Here is a 25,349-nt window from a genome sequence, read left to right as displayed (position 1 = left end):
ATGATATTTATTAATAATGTATACATGTGCCTAGATTGCGTTTCTTTTTTTAGTATCCAACGAATATAATTTTTAATGATGTTTGTTTTGGTTGTTTCTATTTCATTTTTATTTTATTTAATAAATATTAAAACAAAAGTTTTATTGTGTCTAAAATATAAAATCGAAATTTAAAAGAAAAAAAAAGAGACGGAAAATGCTTTTTCTTCTGAAAAAATTCATTATAGTAAAAACATGTTATGTAATAATAGCATAACAATTTATATTTTAAAACTTTGTACAAAAACACTATTAAAAACAAAAATATTATCAATAATAATAAATTATGGCTTCATAAGCAAATGGATAATAAAAAAGAAAAAATTATAAATGCAAAAATTATAATTAATTATGTATAAAAATAAATAAAACTCAATATTATAGTAACCCGTGGAGTTCCCATAAACAGTTTTATGATTCGTTCTACTAAAAAAAATAATAATAAAATAATATACATGTAAGCATATACAAATAAATATATATAACTATAAAGATGTTAAAAAACCCTTAAAATGGTCTATATTGCATATACTCACAATGAGTGTATAATAAAAGTTTAAAATTTTGTTCAAAATGCAATTTTTTATTGTCTATATATGTAAACATACATACATAAGTGTATCTGCTTTGCGTACATATATATACACATATGTATATTTTTTAAAGTTATATCTATCAGCATTCAACAGTTCGTCTGTAATTGGAAATTTGACTCCTATCTTTTTTAATTTTTTTTTTTTTTTTATTATTATCATCACTTACACTTGAAGCCTGAATTAGTAATGTTAAAATAAACAAAATTATCGTCCCTATTATGTAATATGATAAATGGGTTTTGAAATGGTAATATATGTTTTTTATAAATGATGAGTTGTTTGGATGCTCAGGGTTATGATTATTCTGTAATAGTGGATTCATTGGTTTATTATTTTCTATAAATTGATTAGAAGGATGTGAGCTATCTTTAGTGTTAAGTTTAATTACGCTTGCCAATAATTTCATAAAGTCTTTCTTAATATCTTCAGGAATAATTATATTTTCACTTGATATCCTGTGAGAAGAAATAAAAATATATAAAAATTAATAAATAATTAAGAATAGAACTATTGTAGGTTTTACTAAAATGAACAAATATAACGTAAGAAGGGCACCATCTAAGGTGCCAGTTAATTGGTGATTATATGATAAAGATATATGCATATATATAATTTCATATGTTTATGTCCGTTTTAGATTGACAATAAATGTACGTACGTGTTAATAGGATGGGTATCAGGTGTGTTGTCATTTTTTTGAAAATTAGCTCCAGGTATGGGTGGCATTGCTCCCACTGCATTAGGCATGCCGATACTTCCATTATGATCTTGTTCATAATGGTTCATATTTGAATTATTTGAGTTTGTTTTGGGTTGATTGTTTTCGTTGTGATTATTTTCATGATGACTATTAGTTGTGTTTGTGTTATTATTATTCTCATGATGATTATTATTATCATCTTTCTTATTATTGTGATTTTCCTTTTTATGGTTATCAATATCTTCGTTATTTTTATGTTTTTTTATTTCTTTATCTTTTTTTTTCTCAGTTTTTAAATTTTCTGTATGTTTATTTTTATTGTTTTCATCCTTTGAATTATTTCCTTTATTTTTTTGGGGAGGTTTATCCTCTTGATCCTCTTCATCATCATCACCTTCATCATCAAAATTATCATCGTCATCATCATCATCGTCTTTATTTTTTTTCTTATCATTTTTTTTCTTGTCATCTTTTTGTTTGTCATCATTTTTCTTATCTTCTGTTTTTTTATTTTTATCGTTATTTTCTTTTTTTTTGGATTTCTTTTCACCTACTTCATCATCATCATCGTCATCGTCGTCAATATCATCTATATCATAATCATCATCATCTGTATCTTTTTTTTTGTCTGTCTTTTTATCCTTTTTGTCTTTATTTTCATTTTTTCCTTGATCATGATCATCCTTGCCTTTTTGGTTATCTTTATTTTCGACGTGCTCATTATTTTTGTTTTTTTCATCTTCGTGATGCTCAGATTTATTTTCCTCTTTACTTGTGCTTATAAAAGAGAAGTCTATAAATATAAAAAATACAAAAATTCATAGAATCAATTGTATAAATAAATTTTAGGATCATATCACAATATCGACAGTCTATATATATGGATATAATAGTGATTTTATCACTATACTATTCAATCAGTTTATTGCTTATGTTTATTCCTTTTGAGGTTTACCTATTACATTAGTTAAATCATTTTTATTATTTTTGCGGTGTTTTTTCCTTAATATTTGTGGTGTTTCATTATTTTCGACAGCATTATTCTAAGAACCATTGAAAAGTTAACATATATATGTATAATTTAGGAAAAAATTGGCTATATATATTTTGTTTTTCATTTTTATGAAATGTATAAAAGAATGATAGTACACAAATAAAGAATATAATTTTAATTGAATAAAAATAGAAATAATACAAATAATTAATTTTCATACATTTAAACAAAATTGAAAGTGTCTAAAGGAAGTAATGTAACATAGTATAATCAAATACAATATTTTCATTTTTTAGTGCGTCTCTCTATCTTTTCTCTTTCCTTTTTCTGTATTTTGATGTTTTTATTTTATGTTTTTTTTCTATAATATAAGCAAGTGTCTTATATTTTATATGCTATTCCCCCAAAATGGAATCATTACAAGGATAAATTAGAAATATTATAAAAAAAATTACTCTTATTTACTAATTTGTATAATTCGATAGAATTGAAAAAAACTATATAATAAAAATGTTATAATAGAAGTATTCAAAAATAATAGAAAAATAATATAATATGTAATAGTGAAATTATAATATTGTCCCTATATACAACGTTTTGTGCAATAATTTTTTCTATGCACATATATGCATGAACATAAATCATGCATAGAAAATAGTTTCGAAAGTAAATAAAAGGAAAATTGGTATTCCATAATATTGATGGTAGTATATTACTTTATGTTTATACACAATATATGAAACCCGGATAAAGTGTATAAAAAATAAATTTATATTTTATAAATTTACAGAACTTTACACATTTTAATTATTTAAAATAATTCATTTTAAAAAAACAATGTTTATTACAATTAAAAATCAAACACAATAAAAAAAATAGAGTTTTAGTTTTTTATTTATAAATTATCAACAAATATTCAGTTCATGGTAGTGAAATTCTATAAACAAAATTAAAGATTAGATAAAGTTATAAATAGATGTATGGATAGTATTTATTCATTTGGGTTTGTTATACTCTTTTCATAAAAATCCTCTTCATAAATAAAAGAGCCTTTGAAAAGTAATGATGGACTTCCACCCACTCCACTATATAATCATAGCAATACATATCTCCACCATATCTAAGATAATAATAAAAAAATGAACATTTAAATAAATTATTTAAAATTTGCAATAACGCATAATAATAAATAGTAAAAACGAAAGAAGTGGACAAAAATATAGCAATATATACTTGCACATTTTTTAAAAATTACAACTTGTTTATAGAATAATTAAACCATGAAATTGTGATATGCCATTGTTTTTTAATGTATTTTTTAAGGTCTTATTATATATATACTTATGTAAAATACAATAAAATTGCTATACTTTAAGGTACATTTTATGAATTTCGTTAATTTTTAATGTTCTTTATTTACCTGAAAGCGTTGCCTATTTTTATGTCTTTACTTGAGTTTAAGGTCTTTTGAAGTAAGGAATTATATTTTTTTTTATGAACAGATGATACATATAATATCAATGGAAGGGAAGTGACGTTTATTGAGTTGCAAAATTCTTTAGCATTGTCTACATTAAAAGTATAAAAGGGAATTTTGAGGTTTTTTTCTTCTATTATTCTTGCTACTTCTCTAAAAACTGTTATTAGATTGCTAAAATAAGTAAAAAATATATATATATATAATAAGATAAAGAGAGGAGTGTGCTAATTTGGGTATAACATAGGAAAGGCATATATTGGTTTATTAGCTAATATATATACGCATATATTTATACTTTGAATCAGCATCCCATTTAGCATATAGATAAAGAACAAAATCGTTGTCAGTGTTTAAATATAAATAGTCATTAATTGCATGGGATTTTTTGTAATTGATTTTATTCTCTAATATATAATTTTTGTTTTGATGATAATTGTTTGTTGTTAGCATTCGCTCGAATTCGTGAAAACTTAATTCCCTAATTTCACAAATAATATTTTTAATAAAAATTAAAAACAAAACAAATATTAATATTTTCATTTTATTTATAGGGAATTATTCACAAATAGGGAATAAATTTTAACCCTGGAAATAGTGTGTTGTAATATAAATTTGAAATTCTTATATATACATAATATAAATATAATAAGAAAATCATATAAAAAAGGGTTAAATTAACTAAAAATAAAAATCCATTTTTTAAGGAATTAAATTTTTAAAATATTATGGCTTATTCATTTTTTTTATTATTTTTGGTTTACAGCTCATTAGAGAAATACGTAAAAAAAAAATGTGAAATATCATTGGTAATGAAAAAAATGCATATTAATTTTATTTTTTAAATTTAAGAATGTTTTTTAATTTGGTTTAAGTCTTTTAAATATTAAACCACAAGAGCATACTACATATGCTTTTGTGATACAAAAAGTTATTCGTAACAATTTTACGGATAACATAAGCATTCATAGTAATTTTTAGTATTTTAAAAAATTAATAATATAAAAATTGAAAAATATTACAAAGTTTATTAGAAAAAAGAATAGTGAATGAAAAAGTGTAACAGATAAAAAAAAGAAAACGAAAACATGAGACGTTTAATTTTTCTTTTGCAACTATATATGTATTTTTTTTTATATTAAATCCAGTTCAATATGAAACATGGATGTATTTTTAAAAATATCCAGATTAACTTCACTAAGTCTTGAAATAAGAGATTTTCTTTTTTTTAAATTTTCTTTTATAAAATTAAGGAAAATAATTTTCGTCTCAATTATGTTGAGCAATTCTATTTTTTTTTTATACTTGATGGGATTTTTTCTATATTCATTATAATTTGTTCTTATAATTTTTTTTAGTTTTTCTCTATCACTATTATTTTCCTTTAAATGTGTAACTACCCCATTGTATATTTTTAGTTCTAAATCTTCATGATATCCTTTACACAAAAATATAAAATGGTTAAAAATTTTTAAGGATAAAGATCCATTAAATTGGTAATTTCTATAAAATTTATTTGGGTCTTCCATTTCTTGATGTGTGTTTTGTTCGTATGGGTTTTCATTATTTTGTATCATTTCATTTTCTGTTTGTAATTCAATTTCTCTTTTTTTCGTAATTTCCTCATTTTTCTCTTCAGCATCGGAATTTTCATCATCGTTTTCATTTTCTTTTACGATTTGCTCATCACTCGAGCTTATGTTGTGTTCCTCCTTTTGTTCATCTTCTTTTTGGACATTCTTCTTATTATTAGTCTTTTTCTTTTTGTTATTTTTTAGGATTATTTTGTATGACACATCTGAATCTGAAGAATTTTCTTCGGAACTTTCGATTATAGCAGCTCTTTTTTTATAGTCCTTATCATTGTTATTACAATTTTTATTATTAGTGGATTTTTTTTCATTAGAATCGTTTGGAATTGCTTTTTCTTTTTGTGTTTTATTTCTTAAAATTTTATGATAATCTTTCTTGAAACCTTCAAATAATATTTCTTCGTCCGTTTCTTCTGAGCTTTCAGTTTCAGAAGATTTTTTTTTACGTTTATTATTATTATTTTTTAAGGGTTGTTTTTTTTCATTATGTTTTTTATTCTGCTTATTTTTCTTAGCATTATGTTTTGTTTTAATATTTTTATTGTCAATATCCACATTAATATTTTCATCGCTTTCTAATTCCTCACTTTTCTCTGATAAATAATCATTTTCATCCTGTCTTTTATTAGCCAATGCCTCTATCACTGAGTCGATGCTTTTTTCGTTCTTATCCAAAGAGAATTGATTATTTTCCCTATGATCAAATACCCTTTCAAAAAAGTAGACTATATTTTCATCACTTTTTTTAAATGATATAAAATATAAAGTGCTAAAGAATATTTTGAAAAAATAAGGTATATTTTTTTCATTATAAAAAATTCTAAAAAGTAATAAGTTTAATTGAGTATAATAATATTTTATAGATTTTTTTTTGATATAATCATTTTTAAAAGAATCATAGCTTATATAGTCTTCTTTTTCAGTGTCTTGTTTATTTATATGATTATAGTCAATTAATAAAAATATGAGTATAGTTGTTCTAATAATATACAACAACATTGAATGGTTTTCAATATAATTTGGTAATCTTATTTGATTATTTTTATTAAATGTTTTTTTTAAATTATTATATATATTACTTAAATTGAAAAAGTTTTTTATTGATGATATAACTTTTTCTAAAATATAATTTCGATTTTCTGGTCTTTCCATTAAAATTATAGACACGATTTTATAAAATGTTATTTTGTCATATTTTATATTAAAAATAAATAATAATGAATTAATCATAAATATAAAGTTTTCGTTTTTTAATACAATATTATCACACTTTAGGTTATTAACAAAATAAAATTTATAATTCTCAGAAATGGCTATCTTGTTATTTATTTTATTTCCATTTTTTTTTGTATATATTTCAACTTCTTCATTTAATATGTATTCATAAAAAGATATTATTTCATTCTTTAAACAAATTATATCATTTATATTTTTATCATCATATATTTTGTCGTCTATTTTATTTCCTTTTTTCAAAAAATCGATATATAGATCTACTTCTTTTATTGAAAATAGGTTATATATTTTCTTAAAAATTTTTAAGCATAAGTATTTTAAATATTTATGATAGTACAAATTAAAGTTATCATTATGATAAAAGATACATAACAATTTATTTATAATATTATAGCAATTGCTTATGTCTGTCTTTATACAATTATAATATATTCTCTTCTGATTTTTATATTTTGCTTTTTGTGAAAATACATAATATAATATAAGTAAATTTATATAGAGAGAAGATAGTTTTGGATTTTTTCCATTTTTTAGATAAAAACTGTTTTTTTTCAATTCATTCGTATTTTGTAAAATCGCTAACAATAAATTATTTCGACCTTTATTAATATTACCATCATTGTTTTCCCCATTATTATCATTCATTTCATGTTCGACTTCATTATTATTTTCTTTGTCCATATTATTGGATTTATTAGAGATACTATTTTGATCTTTTTTAGTACCTCTTCTTTTATTAAGGCTATAATTTTGAGTGTTATTTTTATTAATTTGCTTTATGTTTTTATTTGTTTGTTTTTGTTCGTTCTTCACTTTTGTATTATTATCATCATCATTTTCGTCTTTTTTTAAATCATTATGACCTATTTTGGGTTCTAACAAAGATACTTTATCATTATTTATTATATTGTATAATATATGATTTTTTTCTACGGTTATAGAATCCAAGATAGTTAGACAATAGTTGTATACTTCCTCTAGTTTATATCTGTCTATAACACATTTCAAAGATGAGAATACGATTTTTCTATTTGAATATTCTGAAAATAGTATATCATATATTATACTTTTAAAATTGTAATATAAATTATTTTGTCTTAAAATGTTTTGCAATAATTTTAAAAATATATATAAAATATTTTGATGTAATTGCATTTTTTCTTCTATCTTATGTAATGAACTATTTTCCTTATTTTTCGATTCTAAGGATGTTTGTCCTGCTTCTTCTTCTGTTATATTTTTAAAAATGGTACTCTCTTTTTTAAGGTTATAATATTCTACGTTGTTTCTAAAAGCTTTTTCTTCTTTGTTATATATAATATCCATTGCAGATTCTTTTTCATTTTCTTCGAAAATTTCAATTGACCTTAATTTGTTAAGAGACAACTTTAACATATAAAAAATCGAAACTAAATATTTTTCTATTTTAATATCTTTTGCAAACATGTGTAATAAAATAAAAGATATATTTAAAAAAATTTTGTAATCAGAAAAACATCTTTCTTTTTCCTCGACCACTAGTTTTATATTTTGTATAATGAAAAAATAAAAATCGTCAAATAGTAATGCTAAACTAGCATTAAAAATAGGATAAATTACATCTAGTCTTAGATTTTTGAACTCTTTTATTATTATCAAATTATTTTTTAAAATCTTGCTATAAACATTATCTTTATTATTTATAAACATACTATTTATTATCTCATCAACACTTGTGTTTTTATCAAAAAATATTCTTAACTTTTTAATAAATCTTATTTTATCTTCAGGGTTTACAGTTATATGTTTATTTTTTCCGATCAAGTTCCCATTTTTGATACTACTACCATTATCTTTCATTCCATTAAATATGCTATTGCTATTCCCTTCTAATGTATAAGTATTAGAAGAAAATTTTGAGAGAGTTTCATCCGTGCAATATTCTTCTAATATTTGTTCTACATTAGCATCAAAATATTTTAATAAAAGATAATGTTTTTGGAAAAAATGAATTAATTTCATTTTTTTCGTTTCCATTTGATTGCATGGTAAATCATTTCCTTGTCCAATATTCATCAACATATATTCATCCAAATTTGTATTTATTTCTTCATCTTCATCACTATCGTTTTTTTTATTTTCTTTTTTATCTTCATCCTTTTTATTTACAGTTTTTTTTGAATTTATTTTTTTTTCTTGAGATTTTATATTTTCATTTTTCTTCTTTCGTTTGTTATTATACATATACGAATAGCTATACTCACTATCACTACTGTCTTCGTCATCTTCATTGCTCCTATCATCGTCAATATCGTCATCACTATTTTTTTTAGAAGTTGAGGATTCTTCTTGATCAAGGCAAGCTAGTTTATTATTATCTACAACATCTCTTTTGATATTTTCAATAAAATCATCATCGTCATTCATATTCAAATAATGCATTTGATCGATTTCTAATTCATCAGTTTTCTTCGTTTTTATATACTCGATTTTTAGTTTGAGAAAATCTTCGAGATTATCTCTTATGTTTCTTTTTGTTTCTACATATATTTTTAAAAAGTTAATAAATTTATATTTCAGTGTGTATATAAAAAAATATATTTGATATATGACACCAAATAAATCTTTTTGTAGGTATGTCCTTTCATACATGTTTTTTAAAAGGTATTTTTTTATAAAGGAAAATGAAAACATAACTTTGTCATCAAACATATTTTTTTTTAATTTTTGTGTTAAACTATCAAATAATTCTACATAGATAAATAGAAAGGGTTTTAATATTTTTTTACACGCACTAAAAGCTTCATCATTTAAATTCATCTCATTTTCATATATAATATTTATTGTTTTATTAAAAATTTTGTCATATATGCAAAGGTATAAATTGGTAGCATGACAAAAATAGTTGAGATTAATTCTACTAATAATATAATATGTTTCTTTAAAAAACAAGTCTATATATTTATCGATAACAATATTTTCTGCGATATGAAAAAGGTAGCTATATTTAACTTTTAACTCGTCATTATTTCCACAACACATAAAATCTGAAATAGACATCTGATTAAATGTATTAATATTATATATAATATTATTACTGTTTATATCATATATTAATGCGAAAATGTTTTTTATTTGACTAAGTAATTTTAATAAAATATGATGCTTTTTTGAATGATATTTTACAAAGTTAATTAAAAGCATACTTCTTATATTAACATCTTTTGTACTGATATAAACGAAAAAAAAGGAATGTATAAACAAATTTTGAAAATTATCATTTTCATTTAATAATTTAAGAATGTTTATATAATATTCATAATTGTTTTCATACTGCAAATTATTATATGTTATTACACTTATTAGTAATTCATAATAAAATAAACAATCTGAAATACAGGAATTTGTGTCTAATGAATTATCTTCGTTATTTATTTTTTTTTTTTTTCGTGTTCTTATATCTATACTTTCACTATTATTTAAACTCTTTATTGTATCCGTTAGTATTCTATTAACAATGTTGTGCATTTTGTCTTTGTATATTAAAAATAAGAATAAAAACAACTCTTTATAAATATTTTCTTTATTTTCATTCATATAATAATTTTCAATAAATTTTTCTATTAAATAAAAATTAATATTATCAAAACAACCTTTAAAAAATACAAACATATATAGACAAACAAATTCTTGGTCTATAATGTAATTTCCATTTGCTTTATTTATTTTATGAATATTTGATAAGTCATCATTTATTTGTTTTAATATAGTGTCTTTTTTTTTTGATGTTTTTACATTATTTTTATTTCCTTTTCTGGTTGCGCGTGTTCGTTTTCTTGTTTTTTTTCCAGTCCCATCATTCGATTCGTCATCTTCTTTGTCGTCGTCTTTTTCTAAATCACCTGACTCAGTCTCATTACTCATAAGATCATTACTTATGTAGTTATATTGCCTATCTATATCAAAATAGCTATTGTTACGAGAGTCCAAATTGTTGTCGTCTTCACAAAGTCCCCTAATCGTAGAGTATTTTTCTTTGATATATTTTTCATCATTTTCATCTAATAAAAGTAAAGTGTCTGCTAAGAATTCATTATTATTAACCAAAAGGGTTTGGTTATTTACAATAACAGATTCGATATTAAGAATAAAGCTTAAATTATCATGTCTATATTCATTTGGCTTTCTAAATTTTTTGTTTTGATATTGATATATGTTAAATAATGATTGATAAATAAAGGAAAATGAATATTTGTTAATAAAATTAATTAAATTTTTTAATAAAAAGTCTAATATTTCTTTTTCATATTTTATAATATTTTTTAATAATATCCTTTTACAACAATCGCAAACATTTTCAATAAATTCTTTTTTATTTATTTTAAAAGTGTTAACTTTAATAAAATATTCAAATAAAAAAAATACAGTTTGTAAAAATTCGATTATCTCACCATCTACTAAATTTTCATCCAATTTTTCTTGACAAAAATAATTTAATAATTCTATATTTTCACGATTGTAAATATTATGCTCTTTGAAAAATGTTAATGCTACATTTTTTATGCTTTTATCACCTACGTTCTTTAAATTTGGTTTATCTTTTTCATCTAAACTATTTAACCACGCTTTTTTTTTATTTTCAATATTATCATTACATTTCATCATTTTAGTATTCCCTTTTACGCCTTTCATTTTTTAATTATATAATTAATTTGTCTTTTTTTCAATTATATTGTGTGTGTATATACTCATGAATTTTTTTTGTGTACGTGCATTTATATATTCATAAATTTCTTTGTTATTTGTTAAGTATAAATAAATTTCATCATCAAATATGTATATATAATATATTTATTTTTCTTTACAAAATGTATGAATTCATGCATTTTATATGCTTATATACAGATAAGCGATAGTTGCAAAAAATTGTAACAGCCTGTTACAAAAATAATATACAAAGGGAGTATCTCAAATCCATTTACTAGTTACTAACTTTGACATATGTTTATAATTCATGCAAATTAAATTACAAAAAAAAAGTAAATAAAAAAATGAAAAAAATAAAATAAGTATATGCATACATACCACTTGTTTACCTATATATATACATATATAAGCACAATATGTGAGGACAAAAAAAAATAAGAGAACAAAAGTAAAATAAGTAACACAGTTTTTTTCAATATAAGCTTAATAAATTACACATGATACGAAAACGTTTTATTAAAAAAAAAAAACGATCTGGTATTATTTTTCGTTGAGAGTTTCAGACCGTATCATTAAACGATATTATAAACTTGTATTGAACAAATTTAAAAATAGCATATTTCATAATATATTTTTTAAAACAATTTAAGCAATATTTTGTTGGTGTATTTTTCTTTTTTTTTGGTTATTTTATTTGTTTTATTATATTTTTTTGTAAGTTTTTTTAAAAATAGTTATATTTTTTGTGTTAAAAGAAATGCATTTTGCATACAATTAAGGTATGTATATACATACTCATTAATATTAGTAGTCTAACAAAATACAATGGTGCAATATTTACTTCGCTTTCTCGTTTTATTTTAATAAATTTTTATTTTATTATGTATGAAAAATATACATAATGCATAAGTATTTTAAGATCTAAAATTAAAGGGATTTCGATTGTATGCATATAATTTGCATATGTGTATTTACAGACCATACACGATAAGGACATTATATGATCGGTTTGATACACATAAAATTGTATGCATACATGCATAATATATATTTTTATTTATTAGCTAAGAATGGTGTATAATTAAATAACACATTTGGCTTGGGGAAAAAATTATGAATATACTATGCATATGTAATTATGCAATAATAAATTTATTAAAAAAAAGGAGATATTGTAGTATTTTTAAATAATATAGTAGAACAATTTTTTTTTTCGTAACCAATTGCATATAATAAATGGAATACTTCAAATTCGATTTTTAAAATATAAATATAAAGACATTCAAATGGCATATTTATTATTATTGTAATTGTCACCTTTTTATGATATTAAGGCATATTATCATTCTTAATTTTTATTCACATCTCTATGGCGCTTATTTAAGAAATATTTAAAAATTATATGTATTAAATTTTTTTTTCGTACACATATACAACTATATATTTATATATACTTCTTCATAAATATTACTTATTTTTTTTTAAATATATTTACTTTTATAACTGTAACAATTATAATTTTGTGTAATATTATAAAATATACTCTATTTGTTTAAATAAGTGACTTATAGAGTTTAATGAAAAAAGGGGAAATCCCCATTAAGATTTAATAAATGTTTAAACAAATGCAACGCATATATGTATGTATAATATAACATAATTAAAAATATGACAAAACATACGTTGAACCTTAACAAATATTTTCGTCATGCAAACAAAATAAAATTAAAAACAAAACATAGCTTAAAAAAAAATTACAAAATGAAAAATAATATAAAACCATATAAAACTTCATACATAATCTCACAATCTTTAAACATACATAAAGACCTATTATTAAGTATTCTCAGTTATTTTATCAAATTTCAAGTTAACTAAAATCCCTGATCCCTTTATGTCTTTTAAATGCTTGTCACACAGCGGAACGAATCGAATACTACATTAAAAAAAAATTATAAATACAATGATAAAAAAGTGTTTTAGATATATTTATGCAAAGACAAAATTTAATTTTGTTGTTTATTTTTTTCGTTTTTGTGTTGTATTTTTATCTTTACCCTTCTCTTAGACATTTCACTGGGAAACAAGCACATGCAATAATATCACTTTTTACAGTGTCCTGTATAAAAAAAAAAAAATTATGTTTTCATTTGATCATTAAAAAATGTATAAACATTCATATGTAGTCATAATTTGGGCATTTTGTTTAATTGAATTTATTATTTCTTAGAAACAGGTGAAAAAATAGTATAGTTTAACTTACATATGATTTTAATTCAAATACAATAAGAGCCAGTGATGGGTACATTATTTTCATTTGGAAATTAGATGGTTTTGGCCAACTGAAAAATTAGGAAAATAATTTTAAAATGTTTAAACAATTTAACATATGAAAATTTGTAAATTTAGCTATTTAAATTTTTATATTCATGCTTTATATAATGAAAAACAAATTCACTTTTAATTATGAGCTTACCAATAATTTATGTCATAGAAATTAACTTTGGCGATTTCTGTTTTAAAATAACATTTTTGCTCGTTATATCCATGTATAGAAATAGTAACATAGAGATAGAAAAATAAATTATTTGCTTTTTTTAATTCTAGAAAAGCCTGGTAAAAGTTTTTTTTTTTGGATTTCGATGATACTTTTTTATTTGAGTCTGTGGTATTATTCGATGTTGTTGTAATGCTACTACAACTATTAAAACTACTACTATGGGACAATGTGGAGCATAACAAAAATGATTTGTATTCTGTTAACATATCTTCATATTCTTTTTCAATATGTGCGAATTTTTTATGAATATAATTAACATCGCTGTCATTATCTTTAAACTTTTTTAATAATGTCTCATTACTAATTTTTTTTTTTTGTTTACTATCATCTGATTGTATATCTGAAAGAAGTGTGTTCTTCTTTTCTCTTTCCAATTTTTGTAAATACTTAAATTTTTTCCTTTTATTGCTAATTTTTTTATGAGTTTGTATACGTTGAATCATATCCATTTTGAATAGTTCCTTTTTTAATTTTTTTTCTTGATATTTATTTTTAATTGAAAATAGTAAATTAATTTGATGCAATGATAATATTTGGATATTTAATGATAAGGCATCATAATCATGCTTTTTATTAAATCGTAATAATTCAGGTTTTAATATATAACCGGAATGTTTTCCTCCGTTTTCTAAAAATCTTCCTTTATTTAATAACATACTTAAGCCGTTATATTGATAATTTAATGCAACAAATTGTATTCCAGCACTCCAAAAAATAATTGGGTTAAAATTTGTTGAAGCTAATCTAGTACCAGATGGATATACACGCATTAATGTTTTTTGATTATATTTGATAACATCATCTTCATTTTTTTTAATTAATTTTATAAATTTATTTTCACTAATAGAACATATTTCATTGTATGTTCTATTTTCCTGAAAACTTTTAAATACATATCCTTTTAAGCATGAGCATTTGTTTAATATATTATTTTTGTATTTTTCGTTATCTTGTTTTTTTTTATTTTCATCCTTTAACATATGAGAACCTCCAGAGACATTTTTGCTGCAATTTGTAATAGTATCTGAAGTGCTAATATTATTGGGAATACTACTATTGTCGAATCGTGAATTATTATTTGGGAAACTGCCTTTTTTTCTATGTTTTTCATCAATTTGAGTTTTATGAATAATATCCTTTTCATATAGGAATTTGCTACTAGAGCTACTACTGTAATTACTGCCCATTTCATGTAGGTCCCTTTGTGCCACATTTTCATTGTCCCATATATTGTTTTCATCACTATTTTTATAATTAGTATGATTCGAATTACTTTGCTCGATATAATTATTAACCTGGTTTTCTAATTTCATGTTTTGATTTTCAACGCGAATTTTATTGTCCTTTTCATAAATTTTTTCGATAATTCCATGTTCTTTGGATTCATCAACATTTATGGCTTCCTCCTCATTAATAATATCTGAGAAATATCCCAATTCATCATACATGACACTTTTTAAGCCTTCAAATATGTTGTAAAAGCTTGAAGTATCATTATTATCAAAATGTTTATATTTAACTAAGAATTTATTTCTGCAATTGTTTGGTGTTATATTATTAATTTCGTCTTTTGTTTTGGGGATATAAAGTTGATTACCTAAAATATATATTAATATTTTTGCGATTAAATTTTTATGTTTATCTTTACAATGAATCTCTAATGACAATATTATTGGATAGGGTGATGTTGCAAATCCAAACATTTTGCAAGCAATTAGAGTATCACAAAATAATATGGATGATGTTAATTTGTATCCATACAAACCATGGTATACAACAATATTTTTATTAAAATAATAACAATCAAATTCAACACATCTACACCCATCTATTAATATATATATATATTGTTCAATACTACTTTCACTAAAAATTTGTTTTCTATCTAAGTAACTATTATGGCTACTATTAATCCAATAGTTACATAAAGGCAAGTTCATATTTTGATATACCTTAGCATATTCTGGGCACATAATACTATTTTCTTTTGATAATAAAAAATAAACTAATCCAATTTGTGTCAAATAATGATTACCTTCATTGGTTATAACAAATGGAATATTATATTTTTTTATTGTATTTAATGACTTGTATATAATATTGGTTCGTATAAAATAAAAATCGTCTTTATTTTTATCTTCTTTAGAGATTTCATTAGTTTGATCTTTTCCGTCATTTTTTTCATATGTATATGTTTCACGTTTATATTCTTTTTCTGATTTATTATGTGAGTTTATATTAACCTCATCATAACAACTAGTAGTAGACGAAATTCCATATTTATCTTTCAATGTATTTAAAATCATTGTATAATCTTTATCATATTGTTTTGTATGGTCAGAAATCATAAAACTGTTGAGTTCGATATTAGCATTACATTGTAAATTATGTTCATTTTGATTGTCAGTAACATCTAATGTTTTCATTAAATTCTGCCATTCACAATAATCTAAATTATAACCATTTGCTATTTCATCAAGCATAGAATTATTTTCCGATATTTTATTATCATTAGAAATATTTTCACTAATATTATGTTCATTTTTTTCATTAATGTGTTGATTATCTTTTATTTTGTCTTTAACATTATGTTGATTTGTATCCATTTCATTATTATTGCAATTTTGCGCTTGATTATCTTCTTTTTTTTTTACCTCGTTTTGTTCAACCTGATCTTGAATTAAACGAATGCAATTATCTTTTTTATGAATTCTGAATATGCGTTCTTCAGATTTGCCTTCACATTGTATATCAACTAAAAAATTAATAAATTGATTTTTATCTATATAATTTGTATCATTATTTTTGTACATATTAAAATGAATAGAAATATGGTTATTTGAAAATATATGTTCTAATATTTTTGTAAAACCATAATAATTTATAGTTCCTTTATTTTTATATATAGAAAAATAATGATATAATATTTTCATATTTATATAAATATTTAAACTTCTTAAAATAATATATAATTGTGATAATGTTAAAACATTAATATCTTTTAATCCTGATATTATATAATTATCATATAATTTATTAGACTCATATATAAAGGGTTTTAATTTTTTTCGCTCTCGTGAACTTTTATTAACTAATTTATAATGGTAGTACATTAAACCAAAAAGCCACATTTTCCATCTTTGAATATCTAAAAAGGTAATTCTTAAATTTCGATCTATACTTATAATTTCAATGGATAAACTTTTCTCTTCTTCTTTTTTTTTAAAAAATGGAGATTCAGATCCATCTAATATTTTTATTATATCACATATATATAATGATAGATTCTTATTTTCTTTTAATTTTTTTTTTTTGGAATTCCATCTTATGCAATAATTATTTGTATCTAAATAAACAAATTTTAATGTCTTTTTTTGAAATATATTATTATTATTCCATTTATATACGTATTCTCCTTCTTTCATTTTTTCTATGCATACAGGTAAATATGCATGTCTCAGAACATTCCTTATATCAAAACCTAACTTGGTATCAATATTATCCTTATTATTTTTTAACAATGATTCATGAGTATTAGCATTCTTGTTACCCTCATATTTTTCTTTCCTATAGTTCTTTATTTTATTTTCTCGATACCCTTCATTTCCACTTCCGTCTAAACCTTCTGACATTAAACCCATTGAATCTTCATCTTCTTGTATCGTGTTATTAAACCCATTTTGAGAAATATTTTCATTAAGGTTCATGAGGAACACAAATATATATATCTGTCTATATAACTAGTTGTGTATCTCTTTATATGTACGTTACAAGGATAAGCCATTAAAAATTGCCTTAATATTTACACGGCGTTACTCCTATTATGTAAAACTAAGTATACATTCCGAAGCTTCTTTACAAAAATAGTTATATATTTTGTTGTCTTCAATATTTTAGTTTATTTATTTATATTATATCTTCCTTGTCCTTTTTATATTCCTTAATTAGATAGAAGTTTGCATAAGAAAAAGTTAATAAAAAGTTTAAAGAACTATATATGAAAAAATTATAGAATAGTAATAAAGATGTATTAAACATATGTAAATAATATATATATACTACATACACACGAAAACTTGCCTTAATTGAAACACTAAAAGAATGAACAAAAAAAAAGTACATAAAATATATATAATGGCTGCATAAAATCACGAAATAGTAATAGTATTCATTAAATTATATGCAGATAGACATTCGTCGGTACTTACTCATATATATATATATACGAATTCGAGAAAAATATAACTTATCTGTTCATGTATATATAGTAACTACATTTGATATAAGTACATTCTCAATTTAATAAAACATTGTAAATAAGGATAAAAAAATAAATTAAAATTAATTTAAAATTGTAAATAAAGCATATTCATTTATATATATTCTTAAAATTAAAACAAACATATGCTATATTACGAATGACTAAACACGAACTTCAAATATATACTAAGTATAAAAAAGATAGAAAGTACAAAAAATACTGTAAATATAGCACGCTTAAGAATAATTTATTCAAATTGGAACAAAAAATGACAAGTCTATATATCTTTATAAGTGTGTAGATATGTATATATACATAAATATAAATTTTCAAGAATTAATTTAAATATATATCCATGAAATTTTTTACTTTAATAAAAATATGTATGCTATATATTAATTGAGTTTTCGCATTGTATTAATAAAATGGAATTATAAAATGTTCACGCATAAATCAAAGAACGATTAGCAATAGTCACTACAATAACAATGTTTATACTGTGAATAGTTATAATGATAAGTGTGATAATTAGACAAAAAATATAAATGAAGAAATAAGTGCAATTCACATATTATTTAAAAGTATATAAAAGTTTATAATTTCATTTCCATTGGCTTTTTCTTCAATTTGCCATATATATGCTACTATTTTTTCATGTTTTCTGAAACATATATATGTATTATTTAATTCGCCGTCAATATATAAAACTACTGAAATGTTTAAAAAAATAAAATAAAATAAATTTAAAACAAAAAAAACATTAAGTAATGTTAGTCCATATTTTGTGTGTATATATATATTTTTATATAATTTGGCCTTCGTTTTCTCTATATATGCATAATATATATATTTATTAGTATTTACTTGTGTGTGACATTATATGTATTTCAAAAAGTATATATATATTATTATTTATATATGTAAATGCAACATTATTAAATTATAAATGCAAATTTTCTTTACATAATCAGTATGTATCATTTTTATGTTATATAATAAATAAAGAATAGTTAATGCATAAAAAGTAATGTATTCCCATAAAAAATGATAATAAATTTCCCAATTTATTCACCAATATCAATAAAATTGCATATTCAATAATATTTAATTGCTTTAATTAGTCTTTTGTGCAGAAAACACTTAAAAGAAACCTAAAGCTATAAATATTTTGATTTATTTTGTTATTTATTGACATTAATACATTTTTTATATTATACGACTTATTTTATTTATACATCAACATAAATGCATTATTAATACGTATAATAATTATAAGTATGGAAAGAAAAAAAATGTTAAAATCCTAAATCGCTTTATCGTTATTCATAAAACAATATATAAATATATTTGATGCTATTTTTTAAAACCATATGATTTCATAAACGAATACGCAAAAGAGCGCGAGAAAATGCATATTCTAAATGATGATATATACACAATGGCAATTTCTATAAAAGCGTTATGCTTATTTAAATAAATTATAATATATATATATATATATATAATGAAAAAATAGTATATATATTTATATTATATATAATATACAACAATTCAAATACATTAATAAATAATAATAATGATGGCCTTATTATGTGAATATTATTATTATTATGTATGAATGATCCATCAAACTTTAAAATATCGAAGTAAAAAATATATGATAAATGGAAAAAAATATTATTATATATACCATTTTGTACTGATATTTTATTTTACATTTTTTTATATTTTTATTATGTATATGTGCTTTAATGGGCCTATGCATTACAGCATGATGATATATAAGAAAACAAAATATATAAGAGGTTCTTTTTTTTAAATTAAAAATATTTTGTTTTTTTTTGTTTTTTTAATATTTGGTAACTTTCATAACAAAGGGAGCGAAATAATATTTCTTTCTTTTATTTCGCTCTGTTTTTATTTTAAAAAAATATGATCCTGTCCATAATATAACCATATATTTAGCAAAATATTGCTTGGGTGCTTGTGATTCTTTGGCATTTCACATTGTTCTAATTTTTCATATTTCATTTTATTTAATTTTTTTTATTTTCTTTTTTCTATTTCGGTTGAACTCTTATAAATTCAAATAAAAATAATAAATGATCTTAAAATTTGGCATGCTATATATACATATTTGCATATCTATTAACATTTGTATAATGGGTAAAAATCATAATGACAGAATCTAAACTTTTTATAAAGAGCATAATAGATTTAATATATTAGCGAAAAAATATGCATATATATGAAAAATAAAAAGTAACAAAGAAGTTGTAAGATTATTAAATTTAAAAAAGGAAAATATAAAATAACATCTATATCTAGGAATGCTAAAACAAGTTTTGCCGTTCTCTATATAAATACAAGTTCTAGGCCGTATTTTTATTTCTAAAAAACCAACACAATATGGAAGTACATATGTATATGCGCATATTGTCTGACGCCTTAAATTGTTTTATGGCAATAATAAAATTAGTTATGGCGTTACAGTAACTATTAAAAAATATATTTAATAATTCTCATTATGTGTTTATAATATATCATAATGTCCTATATTTTTATGTATAAAAAATTAATGATTATTAGTAAAACCAAGCTTATTTTAAGAACAAAATGTAAATATATTCAGCATGTAAATCAAGGATCTATATGAATATATTTAATTCGCATATATGTGTTGTCTTTTTATTTTTTTATCATGGATTTCTTTTTAAATTATTTAATAATACTTAAATGTTTTTAAGGCTTTAAAGTTGTATTGATTTAACAATATTTTCTAAAAATAAAAAAAATATATATTTCAAGCATAGCTACATGCATGCAAACCCTCGCTATATTTAAATAATTTAGTCTATCATCCTAAATTAAGCACATATAAATACTGAATATTAATAATTTTAATTTATAAATCGGGGTGTTTGCCAGCGAATATCACGAAAAAGACAGATTGTTATAATATTAACAAATTATATTGCTAATATTTAGGTTTCTTTATAAAAATCTGAAATAGTAGCATTTTTGGGATTCGTATATATTATCTAATACATTCTATATGTTCTTATCCCCTTATATACTAAACTATAATACATTTTTTAAGAACAAATTACATAAATGGCACACATAAATAGCTTTGAGGTACCATTTTTTTATTTTACCTTTAAACTTTAGCTTTTTATACTTTTTAATATAGCGTTGTTAATTTGTGTACCTTTAGACAATAAAATAAAAACTAATGGTTATTAAAATGAGAAAATTTATAATTTTATAAATAACATTAATTTTTAATTTATTATAATTTACACCATAAAAAAAAATATATGTTAAAGCTGTTTATATTAAAATATTTTTGAGAACTAATCTATGAAAAAGACAATATAATCCCCAAAGCATAATTATAATTGCTAAGGAAATAAAAGAACATAATTATTATTAGGCTATTTTATTTAATCCATTTTAATCTATTTATTTTAAGAGATATATTTATTCATTAGGGACACTAAATATAATAATTATATATTTATACACATTATAACACACACAAATGATAATTATTCGAAATGAACAAAGAGAACACAGAAAAATTAATAAAAATTATAAATTTGTTAGACAAATTATGTGAATGTAATGAAGGAAAAAATGAAGGTTGTAAAAGATTGAGACCCTTTGTGTCAAATGACATATCAAAAACCTTTAATAGCTTAGAATCTAATAGATCATTATTTCCATTCAGTTGTGAACAAAATCCTTTAAATTCAAATACTAATAAAATAATTAATGAAATAAAAATATCAAAGACTTTGTTTTTCTCCAATAAATCACACTCAAATGAAAAAAATAAATTATCATATAAAAAACTTATAAGCGTTTGTAAAGATGATAATAATAATAATGTCGATACAGATATTATTGATAGGGAAAAATCGGAAATAGGAAATAATTCTGTAAACGACACAAAAAATTATATGGAATATGTAGAAAATGGAAAGACACCTATCAATATAAAGCAAAATAATGATCTACATAACAAATCTAGTTATGATTCAAAATTGAATAGTAATAGCAATAAAAGAATAATAGATATGAAGAGTAATTATGTTTTAGGAGATGATAGTAATTATGATAAGAATATTTCAATATATTCATCTTCGAATTGCATGTCTCCCATTTATAAATGGCATACGTATAATTTGATATCTAAAAAAAAGGCATTCAATATTCTAAAAGGGAATTTAAGCGATTCAGAATTGATAGTATTTAATAATTCTAATGAAAACAAAAAAAGTATTATGAAAATGATTAAACACAAAAAAAAAATCGTGAAATATACCGATAAAATATTAAATGAAGACTCTTTAGAAAGTTCAGGGCAAATATTTCACTTGAGAAAATATAATCACAGTTCGCTTAGCATTGGCCAAGGTAGACAGAACAAAAAAAAATATATATGTAAAATAATAGCAAAATGATACAATATAAGAATTACAAAAAATATATAATATGCTTGACTAAAATATATTTTATCTTCTGTTTATTTTTTAGATTATGATATCGATCAAAAACACACACAACAAATGTTAGAAAATATTATACATAAATTGAATACCAATATAAATGGTATAATAAACAAATATAAAAGCAAGGTAAGTTTAAGTTTTCATATGATTCATGATCCAATTATATATATTTGTGCCTGCGTAAAAATAAGGCAAAACATTCATTTAGTTATTCTATTTTTCTAATACAGATAAACATGTTGAATCGATCTAATGCTAATTTAAGCCGCAAACTCGAAGATGCTGTTGAACATAACGATGATCAAGTAAAATATAGGCAACTGCATATGATAGATAAATCTTGAAACTTTGTTCAATTTCCAGAAATATAGTAGACAATAGTATACATGTATAGTTATTCATTTATTTTTAAATACTTTATTTTGTAGGTTCAAGAAATTAGAGATCTAAATAAAATAATAACCAAAATGAAAGGAGAAAAAATCGAAATGAATAAAATTATCGAAGGATACGAATTCGATATGAATAAATCAAAGGTTTGGGCGACGAAATAAAAAAAAAATATACAAATTATTTATCGCGATTTCGCATGTTCACTATAATATTTGATTTTTTTTTACAGAAATTAATAAAAGAGGAAGAAAGCAATGAAAAACAAAAAAATATATTGGAAAGAGAAATTAAAAATTTGAAAAAAGAATTGAATATTGTGAATTCGTTAAATGATAAAATAAAGGATGAACAACTACTTTTGCAAGAAAAAATTCAAGAAAAAAATAAAAAAATTAATACCACTAAACATAAAGTAGGAAATTTTCTTAAAAATGCGAAATTTTATTAAGTTATATTATTTTTATTTTGTAGGGTATCATCAAAATGTTACATCAATATAAGCAATAATTATATATATTTGCATATTCTTTCATTAGATAAGAGCAAGTAATGCTTCTGTTGTAGAGAAAAATGATATACTCCTACCACTAGAACCAAAAGACAAGGAATGTAAATCTTATGTAAGTTTACAAATATTGTATATATATATCCCACTTATTTTAATATATAAATCGTAAACACACATATAATATGTTTTATAAGCATGATATTTATTATACAATTGCTCTATCCATATTTAAGATAAATATATTTTTATAGTTTACTCTAATAAATATATAATATTAATAATAAAATATTCTATCTCCTTTTTTTATGTTATAGAAAGTTCAAAATGAAAATCAAAAAAAGATTCAGTTTAAAATAAAAAAGGATACAATTAATAGGTAGAAAATAGAAGTTATGACAAGGATATAGCGCATGTGCGTTTATGCATATATGCGTATTAACTCTTTATATTTGTGTAGCTATCATTGTGATGTTTGTTTTTATTTTATTAACACTATATAGATACCGAAGTGATACAATTTTAGACAACTATTTGAGGGTAAAAAATAAATTACTAGAAAGTAATGAAAAATGTTATTTTTTATCAAAAACAAATTTTGAATTATTTAAAGGATTAAAAAAAAAAAAAAAAAAAATAGATTCATTAAATAAGAAAATTTCATATCTCAAGCATTTTGCATCGGAAATGAAAAAAATAGAAACCCCATATTTACATCTGACGAAGGTATATGTTGTAATTACAAAATTTTTATCCTTGTGAACTTTTATATTCATTAATATCGATTTTGTGTGTGCCCATAAATCGGTGTTATATTTTATATAGTCCTATATCATATATAAATTTGTATGTTTTTTAAAAATAAAAAAGGAGGAACCTATTAGTAGTATCATCAAAAGGAAAGTTGGTTATCTTTCTCCATCTAAATACGAGCCCATTGTAAAAATATCCAGAAAAAGAAAATCATTAGTGCAATTATATAATACAAATCAATCCTTTGAAGTGGATAGTAATCGAGACAAAAAAGTTGAAGGGATAAAAAAACTTTTAAAAAATTTAAATAATGAAAATAATTTATTAAAAAATAAGTATGAAATGCTATATAAAAAATATATTAAATTATTAAAGAAGTTAAGAGAAAATAAAGAATTTACATTTATAGAAGAAAAAAAGATAAAAATGACGAAAGAAATATTTCCCGAATCTGATGTAATTCATTATTTTTATTTGAATCCAAAAGATACCGATATTCGAAAAAAACATCCTCAAGACAACAAAATAGCGAGCTGTATAAAAGTAAAGGCTGTAGATATAACTAAAAATAACCCTCTTCAATATAGAAATTATAAAGGTATTGCACATATTCAAAACAGAAAAACAACAAAAGGAATATTCTGTAAATTCATCACACTAATATACATTTTTGTTTACTTTCTTTTTATATTAATAATTCTACCCATCCTCAAGATAATGAAAATTACAGTGATGTGGAATTTTACATCGCAAATGAATTTTTAAAGAGAATGGACGTAAAGGATATATTAAACATAAGATACATTTACTCCTATGGGGATATAAATAGTAACCGCATTTGTTTCCATCTAATATTTTTAATATGTGTATATATAATAAGAAATTAGAATTTTATTTGATTATTTTACCATTTTGTTGTTTTACTATTTTAGGGGGAACGACTGCATTTAGCGAAAAAGGTTGCACACCAAACTATTACAACTGTGTATGGTAAATTGGAAGTAAGCAATTTTTAAAAACAAATAAAATTAAAATAAGAC

At 21.8% G+C, this 25,349-nt stretch overlaps 5 protein-coding genes across 5 annotated transcripts; 1 reads left to right on the top strand and 4 right to left on the bottom strand.

Annotated features, from left to right (window-relative positions):
- Positions 1 to 462: 462 nt before the first annotated feature.
- On the bottom strand, positions 463 to 2,618 carry PVVCY_1201300 (conserved Plasmodium protein, unknown function; the record flags this gene model as incomplete). The annotated part of the gene is made up of 5 exons (XM_037634626.1): positions 463 to 465; positions 802 to 1,090; positions 1,294 to 2,128; positions 2,291 to 2,378; positions 2,550 to 2,618. 5 exons carry the CDS (start codon positions 2,616 to 2,618, stop codon positions 463 to 465), a joined length of 1,284 nt encoding a protein of 427 aa, XP_037490700.1.
- Positions 2,619 to 3,337: 719 nt separating this feature from the next.
- Positions 3,338 to 4,349, bottom strand: PVVCY_1201290 (conserved Plasmodium protein, unknown function; the record flags this gene model as incomplete). Its single annotated transcript, XM_037634625.1, has 3 exons — positions 3,338 to 3,449; positions 3,750 to 3,980; positions 4,105 to 4,349. The coding sequence occupies 3 exons, from the start codon at positions 4,347 to 4,349 to the stop codon at positions 3,338 to 3,340; spliced, it is 588 nt and encodes a 195-aa protein (XP_037490699.1).
- Positions 4,350 to 4,939: 590 nt separating this feature from the next.
- Positions 4,940 to 11,305, bottom strand: PVVCY_1201280 (conserved Plasmodium protein, unknown function; the record flags this gene model as incomplete). The annotated part of the gene is made up of 1 exon (XM_008625141.1): positions 4,940 to 11,305. One exon carries the CDS (start codon positions 11,303 to 11,305, stop codon positions 4,940 to 4,942), a length of 6,366 nt encoding a protein of 2,121 aa, XP_008623363.1.
- Positions 11,306 to 13,156: 1,851 nt separating this feature from the next.
- PVVCY_1201270 (phosphoinositide-specific phospholipase C, putative) lies at positions 13,157 to 17,587 on the bottom strand (the record flags this gene model as incomplete). The annotated part of the gene is made up of 4 exons (XM_008625140.1): positions 13,157 to 13,256; positions 13,378 to 13,439; positions 13,584 to 13,662; positions 13,797 to 17,587. The coding sequence occupies 4 exons, from the start codon at positions 17,585 to 17,587 to the stop codon at positions 13,157 to 13,159; spliced, it is 4,032 nt and encodes a 1,343-aa protein (XP_008623362.1).
- Positions 17,588 to 21,701: 4,114 nt separating this feature from the next.
- On the top strand, positions 21,702 to 25,303 carry PVVCY_1201260 (conserved Plasmodium protein, unknown function; the record flags this gene model as incomplete). Its single annotated transcript, XM_037634624.1, has 11 exons — positions 21,702 to 22,563; positions 22,684 to 22,784; positions 22,889 to 22,963; positions 23,087 to 23,194; positions 23,281 to 23,463; positions 23,588 to 23,671; positions 23,874 to 23,935; positions 24,060 to 24,282; positions 24,427 to 24,907; positions 25,024 to 25,137; positions 25,242 to 25,303. The coding sequence occupies 11 exons, from the start codon at positions 21,702 to 21,704 to the stop codon at positions 25,301 to 25,303; spliced, it is 2,355 nt and encodes a 784-aa protein (XP_037490698.1).
- Positions 25,304 to 25,349: the final 46 nt, after the last annotated feature.

This window comes from Plasmodium vinckei, assembly GCF_900681995.1.
Source record: "Plasmodium vinckei vinckei genome assembly, chromosome: PVVCY_12".
Taxonomy (NCBI): Eukaryota; Apicomplexa; class Aconoidasida; order Haemosporida; family Plasmodiidae; genus Plasmodium; species Plasmodium vinckei.
The sequence above is the reverse complement of the archived record's forward strand: the minus strand, read 5'-3'. Positions and strand labels throughout refer to the sequence as shown.